This window comes from Eucalyptus grandis, chromosome 5 (assembly GCF_016545825.1).
Source record: "Eucalyptus grandis isolate ANBG69807.140 chromosome 5, ASM1654582v1, whole genome shotgun sequence".
In the NCBI taxonomy this organism is placed as follows: domain Eukaryota; kingdom Viridiplantae; phylum Streptophyta; class Magnoliopsida; order Myrtales; family Myrtaceae; genus Eucalyptus; species Eucalyptus grandis.
The window spans coordinates 41,915,436-41,928,161 of NC_052616.1; the positions used below are offsets into that span (position 1 = coordinate 41,915,436).

Here is a 12,726-nt window from a genome sequence, read left to right on the forward strand (position 1 = left end):
AGGATACAAGTCTTCCGTTCTTACCATTACTCTCCACTTGGATTCTCCGGACGATGCACGTGGGCTTCAGACAGCGACCCGTTAATACCAAACGTAGGCTGTAAAATTTTCAAGTATAAATAGCGGAATGCCTCCGTTTACAACCCATCTTCTTGAAAGGTCTACATTTCTTGGCTCTTTATTACACTTTGCACACCCAAAATACAAAATCTTTCGGCGTCCACGAACATGAGGGACTTGCAAAGACGCGAAATGGGAGCGGGGAACAAAACCCTCTCTGAGGCCACCGCGGTCATAAAGAAACTGCGCACTCCGAAGGCAAATCTGGCTAAGGTTGAATTTCTCGCGTGCCTCGCAGCCTTTTTACTAATGTTACTCACCATCTTCGGTTCGTCAAGGCGTCGGCACAACCACCAGAAGCTCAGGGTCCTGTTGTGGGCAGCATACACCTTCTCGAGCTACCTCATCGTATACACGCTCGGTCTCATGACTGAAGCCTCGTTCCAAAATGACCTGTTGCCAGTTTGGGCCATTTTCTTGATGATCTTCTTTGGGAGCTCGGACTCCTACTCCATCCACAGCCTCGAGGACTGCGAGCACCGGAAGAACTATGCTTGGCAATATGTGATCAAGATCACTGGGGTATTGTTTCTGTTGATCATGTCTGGGATCACGCTTCCGATGATATCAGTGTTAACTCTATGCTTAATTGTGCCACACAAGGTCATTCGTAGAGCAGCATTGTTGACACCTAAATTTTGGCGACCTAATTATTGATTTTTTACATAAAAATTAGGAATTAATTTTAACCCCTAAAAAAAAAGCATCAGAACAAACAAAATGAAAAAATTAGGGAAATTGATTTGATTGATTATGTATGGAAATTTGAAATTCTGATAGATTTTCAGATTTCGATAAATGTAAAAGCAATTAAAGATCAAGTGAATAAAGGGCAAGGATTTTGATAAAATAAAATGAATCGGTGCAAGATCGAGCTGATTGCGAAATCATATTTTGATTTGCAATCATGATTTAGTGCAATAGAAGATGAAAGTTTAAAATTTGCCATACAAAACGGTCCTTCGGAATCATTATAAAAGAGTGACAATTTTCGTGACAAAAGGAAGAGGGGGGCGAGAATAAAATATTGGAGAGAAAATTCGTGCAGAGGAGCCCTTCTTCGTTTTTCTCTCAAGTCAAAAAATATAGAAGACAAAAGAGGGATTTGACTTCTGCAAAAAAGGACACCAGCAGAGGGAGAGAAGACTTGCGAAGGGACGTGAGAGTGAATGGAAGAGAAAAATAAAAAATAAATAAAGAGAGAAAAGAAGAAAGTTTTTCTTCCTCGCGGGGTTTCATCCACCGAACCCACTGGCCGATGCGCAGCACCACCACTCTTCGCTCCGCCAGCCACCGTCGCGCCCCGCGACACCAGCAGCCGTGCCCGAGTCCTCCACGACGCCCCCGCAGCACTCGAGCTTGCGCCGGTCATCACCTCCGCGAGCCTGCACCGCCGGTCTCCAAGCTGCACCGCCGGTCTCCGAGTAGCACCGCCGCTTCGCTCACCTCCGCCCGACGCCACCGGAGACCACACCGCCCCCGCTCGCCTTCGCCCGACGCTCAGCCACCGCTGTCCCTGTTGCGACCCGACGCCACCGGAGCCCGCACCGCCGTTGCTCGCCTCCGCCCGGCGCCCGACAGCCAGCCTCGCGCCTACGCCGCCGCTGTTCGCCTCACCCGCGTCTGCACCAGCGCCCGGCGCCCGCAACCCCCCTCTGCTCCGACGCCGTAGCCTCCCCCGCGAATACCCTCATCGGAGCAACCATCATCTTTGCCTGGAAAAAAAGAAAAACAAAAAGAAAAAAATCAATTTAGGTAGTTTTTTTCTTCTATTTATTTATCTTATTTTATTTTCATTATTTTTGTTATTTTACTTTATTTGTTCTTTTTAGTATAATTAGTCTTTAATATATGATTGGAAATTTCAACACACCACTTGATTCGCAACCGCATTTGGGTTTTTTATTTCATCTATAAGGCTTTAGATGAAATAATTAATTAAACGGGAATAAAATTGATGTTTTAATCTTTAAGGCTTAAAATCAATTTATCAATTTTACTAGTGAAAAATTACCTTTTGATCTGAATGATGTGTGATATTTTTGATGATTCTGGATGATCTATTTTGTCTTAATTACTTTAATTATCTTGAAATATGTTTGAGTTAGAATATTGCATGCTTTAGGGTTATTTACATATTTAGACTAAATATTTTATTTATAATGAATTTTCGAAAAATAAAATAAAATATAAAAAGACATGAATTTAGGATGTTAGATTTTTCATTAGCTTAAATTACATGTTTAATTATTTGACTTTTTATTTCGAAATTAATAAAACAAAAACACAACAAAAAATAATCATGCATATTTCATGTAGAGTTAGGGCATATTTTGTACATCACTGCATATTAGGGTAAAATTGCACTTAGTTTAATTTTAGATAATATTTTTTCTTAACTTATTATAGATTTAGATATTAGATAAATTGCATTTTAGGATTGTTTGGGTTAAGATAATATTTTAGTTTAAATTAGGATTTGGCTTAACCTAATTCCTAATGCAAATTAAATAAAATCTTAATCTAGTTAAATAATTTTCACATTTTTCCTAATTCCGAATTTTCATGAAAAAAATACAAAAATGACTTAGGATAAATTAGTTTCAATCTCTAGGATAGATTGCATTCTTTTAAGAAAAAAAGAAAATAAAAAATGTCATGTGCATGTCATTAGGATTAGATTCATGAAATGCATGCCATTTAGTGATTGTTGCTAGGTCTATTTAATTAGAAATTACATGTTATTAGAATTAGGTCATTTAGTTAATATTGCATGATTTTCATTAATTAAGTGAAAACAAAAAAGAAATTGCGTGTTAATTAGAAACTATATCTAAGGCTGTTGATGTGGATTTTAACTTAATATTGCAGATACTTTCGTTACTTTGAGGTAAGTTTTTGCAATTTATTTATTGTTTATCTGGGTGTTAAATTGGCGATTTTGCGCACCCGCATGATCACCTCACATGTTAGAGAAATATATTTAAAATCAATCTAATCTGCCTGCGAAAAACATTTTGAAGATTACTTTACTTGGGTTTCTAATCGACCCACCAAAAATAGATTAGTGGCAACTCCTAGATAAAATTTATCTGTATATTAAAAAACTTGAACTTAAGTTGAGAATTGGTATGAGCTTGGAAGAGCCCGAGTTAAGTCTAGGCTTAATAATCCATTAGCCAAATCCTAGGTGGTTCATACTCGAAAAATTGGTCGCGACAAGCATCTCTCAGGATTGCGAGCAGGTACAGCCGACAGATGATTACCAAAATCTATTGCTGACTACATGAGTTTTGAGCACCAGTTGTTGGAGGGCGATCTTGACCCTAGCCAGACAAGAGGATACAACTATATCGTGACAGAGGGAATGATAATTCCAACGTCATTGAAGAAGTTGAGAGAAAGAGAAGCTGTGGCACGATAGGAAGTGTTGGGAATATCGGATTCCCAAAAAACCGGATTCGACACTAAATCAAACACCTAAAACGAATGCGGAAGACAAGCCCAGGAATAACATGTATCATCGATCGAAAGTCACACTACATAATCGAGCGTACCTTATTGTCCACAGATTAAACATCGACGTTGAAATTCGAGGAAGAATCTGATCCCAGTCTACCAAGGAGCCTACTGTTGGTTCAAAGGGGAACTTACGTTGGTTTTGTGAGAAGGGAAAAGAAAAAGCGCACGTATGTCCAAAATGTACATTTTCTTTTTCTTTTCTCCCCTTAAATACGTCTTCTCCAAAAGACGTCCCCCCAAAAGATACAACTCTTCAACGTATCCCTCCATCCATGGGCCCTAATTTTGTGGGCCAGGCTTTTAGGCCCAACATGGGCAGACGGGCCAACTTAGGCCCATCACATTAATTAATAAAACCATCATCTCCCACTCGCATATGGTGGGCCGAACAAGATCCTCTTTACCTCTCTTCAACATTCATACCGGTGAATAATCCGTGCGACCAGCATACTTTGAGAGCTCGTTGCCATACATCTGTTAGGAATATATAGCAGCTCATAATGGGCATCACATCCTGAGTAGATTTAGTATGCAGTACCCTAGATCGATCGATCACATTTATATCTCTCTTTTAAATAATGATATATATATATATATATATATATATATATATATATTGTATTCACAATTATGATTATCCCAAAAACAGTCATAATTGATTAACCAGTGAATACAAAACTACAATGTAATTCTCCAAATTCAATCTTCCTCTTTCCTTTAAACTCTCAATTTCAGTTCAGCTTGCTTTTCTAGAAATGTCCCATTAGATCGAATCAACTCATGACCATTGGCAACATCCTAAGATAGCAAACACTAAATAGAAATCTTGAAAATAAGTAAAAGTCATGAGGGCACTATAATTGAGGAACTCTTTTCCTCAAGAGTCTCACACGGCATAAAAGTTGAGATCAAACTTTTGCCACTCTTATTGCTCGTCTCATGCATACGTAGTATGAAATACGTATTACGGTATTAACTCCTTTCCCATGGAGCGTATGTCTACACCTTCAATACCGTACAGATGATAGTTCAGACATACCAAATGTCTAACTTGAGTTCACATATCTACTCATTCACAAAATTCATCATAACTCACATCTGGCATCATAGACAGATAAAGTAAAATATGTGGGTTATTTTACTTTCGGACATAATAAATATTATGTCCTCATCTTAACACTCAGTTAAGGCGACAAATATATTTTAAGCTTGAGCTCTCGATTATCACATAGATAATAAGCTTAAAAAACAGTCTCATCTCTATTTATCACACAGTAAATAGAGGCGATTACCCGTGTGAGTGGGCTAACATTATATCTGTCCGACATACTTTCTCAACTTAAAGTAATGCACTGAGCATTAAGATGCATAAAGATCAAACAAAGATTCATAGGCATTAATGATGAAAACACAAATTCATCAAATGTGAACAATTAGGGAAATTACAATATTCAGTGCATCAGCTTCTACGCAATCCTAGAGATTTTACATGACCACAAAACACATCTCTAGGTATTGGCTTTGTCATAGGATTTGCTACCATTCTATGCGTAGTATATACTCTAAGTTCACATATTTTCGTGCAACTATATCATTGATAAAATTATACTTGGTATCTATGTGTTTGGTCTTGCTATGATATTTTGGATCTTTGGTATACGCTATAACTGCTTGGCTATCACAGTTAACCAATAATGGACTTGCAGCTTTCTCAATAACACCTAAATGATCCTAAAAATCTCTTAAGCCAAAAATCTTCTTATACTGCTGCTGATAATGCCACGAACTAAAACTTCCATCGTGGACAAGGCTATACACGTTTGTTTCTTACTGCTCCAACATATGGTGCCATTATTTAGTAAGAAAACAAAGCCAGAGGTAGATTTCCTTTCATTTAAATCTTCTCCATTATCAACATCATAATAGCCTTAAAGGCGCAGATCCTTTCCTTGATAACTCAACGTATAATCAGCAGTTCCCTTTAGATACCTTAGTATTCTTTTAACGGCTTTCCAACGTGCTTGACCTGGATTTGATTGGTATCTACTCACCATTCCAACTGCAAAACATATGTCAGGTCTTGTACACATCATAGTGTACATAAAACTTCCAACAGCACTAGCTTAAGGAACATGTTTCATTTGTTCCTTCTCTTATGGTGTCCTTGGACACAATCTGTGACTCAATCCTTCACCTTTTGCAATAGGAGTATCAATGGGTTTACAATCTTGCATACGAAATCGTTCAAGAACCTTATTTATATATGTTTCTTGCGAAAGAGATAACAATATCTTCGAACGATCTCTTGAAATCTTAACTTCAAGTATGTATGTAACCTCACCCATATCCTTCATCTTAAAGTTGGAAGACAACCAACTCTTGACAGTATTAACAAATTCCATGTTGCTTTCGGCAATTAGTATATCATTAACATATAATGATATGATCACAAATTGATCTTTGGATCTTTTGATATATACACAATGATCCTCATCTATCATTGTAAAATCATATGCCATTATGGCATTATGAAAACGTATATACCATTGTCTCGATGACTGCTTAAGACTGTATATCGATCTCAAAAGTTAACATACATTTCCTTCTTGGCCTTCCTTTATGAAACCAGCAGGTTGTTCCATATATATTTCTTCCTTTAGTTCTCCATTGAGGAAAGCAGTCTTTACATCCATTTGATGTAACTCAAGATCCATACTAGCCACTATTGCCAGAACAATGCGAATCGAGATAAATTTTACTACAGGAGAAAATGTTTCTTCATAATCAATTCATTCCTGTTGATTATACCCCTTCGCCACAATGCGAGCCTTATGCCTTTCTATCGAGCCATCAACTTTTCGCTTTATTTTGAGAACCCACTTGTTCCCAATGACTTTGCGTCCTTTTGGAAGATCAACCAGTTTCCAAACTTGGTTTGACTTCATTGACTCCATCTCCTCTTTCATTGCATGAATCCATTTTTCCTTACTAGGGCAATTTAGAGCTTTATTAATATTTCTTGGCTCATCCTCATCTTGCGGAGCAATCATAAAAGTTTCCCCTTCAATGTCAAAACGTCGACCGGGAATACTTTGGCGACTTGTTTGCCATATGAGAGATTGTACACTTTGCACATCATTCCCCATTATGCTCCCACTAGGATTAAATAATGATGATGTCGTCTCATCATGTGGTTGTAATTGAGAATGAGTTGAATTCAATTCATCATTTCTCATATTACTCCCACTTGGACGAACTACACTAATATCATTATCTTGATCCAATGTTTCAAATAGAGAGTAATCTTTCCCTATTTCGCCCTTCTTAGGAAATTCATCCTCTAAGAATGTGACATCCCATGATTCAAATTCAGTTATACTCTCACTTTCCTGCTCACCTATGAATACATACCCTTTCGAGTGTTCGGAGTACCTTATGAAAATACTCTTCTTTCCTCTGGGACTCAATTTCCCAAACTTGTGAGAGGACTCATGAGTATAGGCAGCACAACCCCATGACTTAAGAAAACTCAAGTCCGGTTTTCTACCTGTCCATAACTCACATGGAGTGGAAGTAACTGATTTGGAAGGCACTCGGTTAAGTATATAGGCAGTAGTTAACAACGCATCACTCCAAAAAGTGATAGGTAAGTTAGCATGCGCCATCATGGACCTAACCATTTCCAGTAGGGTTCTGTTTCTTCTTTCCGCAACACCATTTTGATGGGAAGTATATGGAATAGACAATTGTCTTTCTTATTACTTTTTCATCACATAATTTTCTGAACTCATCAGATAAATATTCCCGACCTCGATTGGATCTTAATACTTTTATTTTCTTGTCTAATTGATTTTCTACCAAGTTCATAAACCTTTTGAAACAACTTAATGCTTCAGATTTATGAGAAATCAAATAGACATATCCGAATCGAGTATAATCATCTATAATGTGATGAAATAAACAACCCAATGCCTTCCTCTCACATTCATTGGACCATAGACGTCAAAATGGATTAAGTGCAGAGGAAATTTAGCTCTTTTACCTTTTCCAAATGGTTTCCTTGTCATTTTCCCTACAAGGCAATGCTCACATATGGGCAAATCAACGTTTTCAATGTTGCCCAACAAGCCCTCTTTGGCTAGTCTATTCATACGTTGTTGGCCAATATGACCAAGTCTAGCATGCCACACATTCACATCATTATCATATGTATTAGGAGACGTGAGAAGGGAATAACAAACATTTGCATTAACATAATTAATATCTAATACAATGAAACCATTCAGAAAATGATCACAACCATAGTAGTTTGTATCCAAACACAAATCTACACCGCTATTACGGAAGTTCTCACTAAAACCAAGCTTAACCAACACCAAAACAGACACTAAATTTCGACGAGTCTCCGGAGCATATAGAACATCATGTAGGAACAAGGTGCATCCACCACGCATGTTCAATTGGCAGGTGCCAATCCCTTTAACTTCAGCTCTGGAGTTATTTCCCACATAGATCCACTTAGTTCCAGTTGTTACTCGTCGAAATTCCACGAAGGATTCTCTATCTTTCGCTACATGGTCTGTCGCTCCTGAATCTACAGTCCACAAAGGATTGGATTCAGCCAATAATACAAAACTTGACACGTAAGCAAAGTTCTCAAATGTACAAAAAAAAGGTGTTTACCTTTTTCGGCTCACAACAGTTGCGAGCATAGTGACATTTCTTGTCACAATTGTAACACCTCACCCTTGACATTTTCTTCACTTGAGGACATTTTCCTCTATTGTGTTGGTCAATTCTTGATTTCTTGCAATAAGGACTTGATCCTTTGCATTTCCACATATTGAACGAATCAATACGCTTGCGCTTAGAGCTCAAAGCCCTTTTTGAGCTAAAACCAGCATTGCAAATATCTATTTTCGGCTCAAATGTCGATAGGCAGTCCTCTACTAGCTCAAGGTGGCGCATAGCATCCTCAAGATCTTCCATAACATGGTTAAGAGCTTCTAATGCTTCTTGCTTTTCCAGCACATATTGAATCTTCATATTCAATATTTCATAATTGTTGCCGTTCATATCAGCAATTACGTTCTTAGTTGCTGAAACCATCGATCTGAACACATCAAACATATATGCATGAATAATTAATGCCTATCATTTATGCATCCACTTTGCACAGACCCATCATATTAATGAACAATTTCAAGTAAGGTTTCAGAATCAAAAGGTCACTATGTTTCCAACCATCCTCCAAAAATCCTAACTTAAAACTATTATTAATATAATTGTCTTATGCAAAATAAATTTTATGAAGTTACAAAAACTTCTATGAACTACCCACAGCAGTCAACAATTAATAGAAAGCAAATAATATTTGACATCCAATAGAATAATAATGTTTTCACATAATACAATTATCCACTACACTAAATAATATACACAGAGGAAAATATCAACATAGAAATATATATTTACACCCAAAACATCTCAAACTAATCTAAGAAATAAATAGGGAATGTCCATTCTAATCTATCAGTCAAAATATCTAAGAAATTTGAAGGCACATTTGCCAACCATGGAAAAACCTTTGGAGAGCTTTCATGTCGCCTCCAAGGCGCATTTACTCTGCGCATGTGGCGCTCAATCTAAGGGTTGAAGTTTTGGTTAACTCAATCCTATAGTACTCTATTACTAAATCTACTACTAGCCTCCTATAACCCGGGACCACGTTGACCTCCCATAGGTGATCTAACACTGCTTGCCATTCAGGTGGAAGAGTGTTCATCAAGACCAGCACCTTCTCAAAATCCGGCATAAGATAACCATTCCAGATGATTTCCTGTATCATCTGATTGACCCTGACCACATGTGATACTAAATCACCGTCACACCACCGATAATTAACTAACTATGTTATCAGCCTTTTAAGTCTTGCTTTTCCTTCGTCCGTTCTCGGGAATGCAGGTATCCCTGCATAACGAATCATAGTTCCTGCAACAAATGTAGAACCAAAAAATGGATCACTTATAATCCATAATAAACATAATGGAAAATATATAATTTTCCATGATTCATGCAACAAATGCAGAATAAAAAATGAATTACCTATAACCCACATAGACATAATTGAAAAAGAAGCAAATTCTTTTTTTTTTTTTTTTTTTTTGGGGGGGAGGGTCAACGGTTAACGGGTCAACGGTCGGAGTCAACGGGTGGCGGGTCGGACTGAACCGCCCGGCACGTGCCGCGCGCGTGCACGGGCTGACGTCACGCAGACGTCAGCCGGTATGTGCTGCGCGCATGCGTGGGCTGATGTCACGTGCTGCGCGCGTGCGCGGGCTGACGTCAGCCGGTGCGTGTGCGGCACACGCTAGCTTCCGCGCATGCGCCGCACGCGCCCGCGAGGGACCTTATTGGTGCGTGCGTTGCACGCGCCGATGACCCCCGCTTGTTCCAGCCACGCGTGGCGGTACGTCCGGCGGCCCCCGGCGGCGATCCGCCACTCGTTTTTCTCGTCTCAATGAGGGCTTCGATCCTACGCTTTAAAAAAAAAAATTCGACTTATAGAAAACCAAAAAACAGGGCGAATAGAATCGGGTGTCGGGATTTTTCTTCCCCTTATCGGTGTCGGCCGATTTTTCACAAAAATTCAATCAAAATATCATTCATAAACATGAAAGGAGTTGGGAAAACATGAACTAGGGCTCTGATATCAATGTTGGGAATATCGAATTCCCAAAAAATCGGATTCGACACTAAATCGAACCCCTAAAACGAATGCGGAAGACAAGCCCAGGAATAACATGTATTACCGATCGAAAGTCACACTACATAATCGAGTGTACCTTATTGTCCACAGATTAAACACTGACGTTGAAATTTGAGGAAGAATCTGATCCCAGTCTACCAAGGAGCCTACTGTTGGTTCAAAGGGGAACTTACGTTGGTTTTGGGAGGAGGGAAAAGAAAAAGCGCACGTATGTCCACAAGATATGTTTTCTTTTTCTTTTCTCCCCTTAAATACATCTTCTCCAAAAGACGTGTCCCTTTAGCAAAAGACGTCCCCCCCAAAAGATACAACTTTTCAACGTATCCCTCCATCAATGGGCCCTAATTTTGTGGGCCAGGCTTTTAGGCCCAACATGGGCGGACGGGCCAACTTAGGCCCATCACATTAATTAATAAAACCATCAGGAAGCGCCGAACTACCGCAAGTCATTGGAGATCACGGACAGAGTCGTCACCATCGAGAAGGTGTGGAAATGCCAAGGATGGCTTTTGAGATCAGAAGGTGGGGACAAAGACAGCAAACTCAAGGATATTTGCCTCTCGTTTTCGCTCTATAAGCTTCTTCGCTTAAAATTTAGCGACTATTCATTGCCTAAACAAGCTCACGAAAAGGCGTGGAAGTTGATTCAGTACTTGTATGCGGAAGGAAATGGCTACGAGCGAGCATTTAGGGTCGTTGAGCTAGAGCTTTCCTTTCTCTTCGATTATTTCTACACCAAATACGTGACCATCTTCCAGCCGTTAGGTTGGAGAATAAAGCTTGTAGAGTTCTTGTTTTTGGTCATTGGTGTTCCGGTGATGATCGGACTTTTTTACCCGTGGTACAACTCGAACAGATCCCAAGGTGAAGTTCAACTAGCCACTAAAGGCGGGTTGAGCATCGACTTTCTCGTGACGGCACTAATTGTATTAATATTTGCATGCGTGGAGCTTGTGCAGTGTTTCTTCATGGTCATCTCGGAGTGGACGAAAGTATCGTTGCTATGCAAGTACGCACGAACAAACTCGTGGCAAGAGAGCAAACTGATGGAGAAGCTGATAGGACTAATATGCCGGACGCCATCACCGAAGCCTTGGGAAAGGAAACTTCACCGATACTCGCTTCACGAGTCGTATGATTACACCCTTCAAAGGTGGCTGTACAATGTCTTGACAGATTTATTTATGGATCCTATAAGGGACGGCCAAACAGAAAGCGCGCCCGCCAAATTGTCCTCGGAAGTGAAAGAAGCCGTTTTCCGTTCTTTAATGTCGAATCCCGAGGCACTGCAGAATGGCGAAGCTTCTTTGATACGAAACGAAGTGGAGCATGAGCTCTCGTGGGCATGTAAGCTCGGTACACAAACTCAAGTGATAATTGTGTGGCATATCGCCACAAGTATTTTCGAGCAGATGATGCCGATTTCAGATCCGAGTTCAAATTCGAATTTTCTCGTGGCGACTAATTTATCCAAATATCTCGCTTACTTGGTAACATTTCATCTAAAATTATTACCTGATCATCCTTATGATTCAGAATATATTTTTGACAGAATCATCATCGAAGCTAGACACTTGCTCAAGGACTGCAAGACAGTAAAAGAAAGAATCCAAAGATTGAACAAGATCGGTAAAACAATGAATGATACTGGTAAAGTGATGATCCAGGGTGCACGGTTAGGACAGCAATTGCTCGATGTAGAAAATGAACCAAACTTTATTTGGAAGGTATTGGCCGAGTTTTGGGCAGAACTTATGGTGTATGTAGCTCCATCGGACAACGCAATAGCACATGCGGAGCACTTGGCAATGGGTGGAGAGTTCGTGACTCACGTGTGGGCTTTGGTCTCTCATGCTGGCATCAAGAGAGAACCTCCTCTTGAGTGACCTACTGTCAGCAGAAGTTGAAGCTGCCCCAATTGATTGTGATATTGCATGTGGACGGGACCCTTGGTGTGTCTCCTTCGGGATTAGTCAAGACAAAAGGTTGGATACTATGTGGTCCTTTTTTTTTTTTTTCTTAGAACGGATACTTTGCAGTCTATAAATAAGAGGGTCCATGCTTTACGTAATTGAGATTGGATGGGTCGCTACACAAGTTTCATTGAGTGTGATTGATACTTTTTATCTATCTCTCCTGCTCGTTCGATATTTTACTTCTTCAGCTATATCTTTTGTAAGGATCTGTCCGAATACACGGTGTTCAAAAGCTATCTCTTTGGGAGGTTATTTCTCTGAGTAAATTGCAATTGTATGCACACTTTAACCGAACATATCCACAACAACATCACTGAAAACTTCTTCCAAAATTTTAAA

General features: G+C 39.4%; 1 protein-coding gene across 1 annotated transcript; it reads left to right on the forward strand.

The window, feature by feature from the left end:
* Positions 1-252: 252 nt before the first annotated feature.
* Positions 253-12,297, forward strand: LOC104442999. The gene is made up of 2 exons (XM_039313717.1): positions 253-642; positions 10,837-12,297. The coding sequence occupies exons 1-2, from the start codon at positions 253-255 to the stop codon at positions 12,295-12,297; spliced, it is 1,851 nt and encodes a 616-aa protein (XP_039169651.1).
* The last annotated feature ends 429 nt before the right edge of the window (positions 12,298-12,726 follow it).

What these genes read in the sequence shown, in the direction of transcription:
- LOC104442999 (XM_039313717.1), top strand. Translation starts at nt 253, where the DNA reads ATGGGAGCGGGGAACAAAACCCTCTCTGAGGCCACCGCGGTCATAAAG. An exon ending in ATGTGATCAAGATCACTGGG is followed by an intron (nt 643 to 10,836) that starts GTATTGTTTCTG and finishes TAAAACCATCAG; the next exon opens with GAAGCGCCGAACTACCGCAA.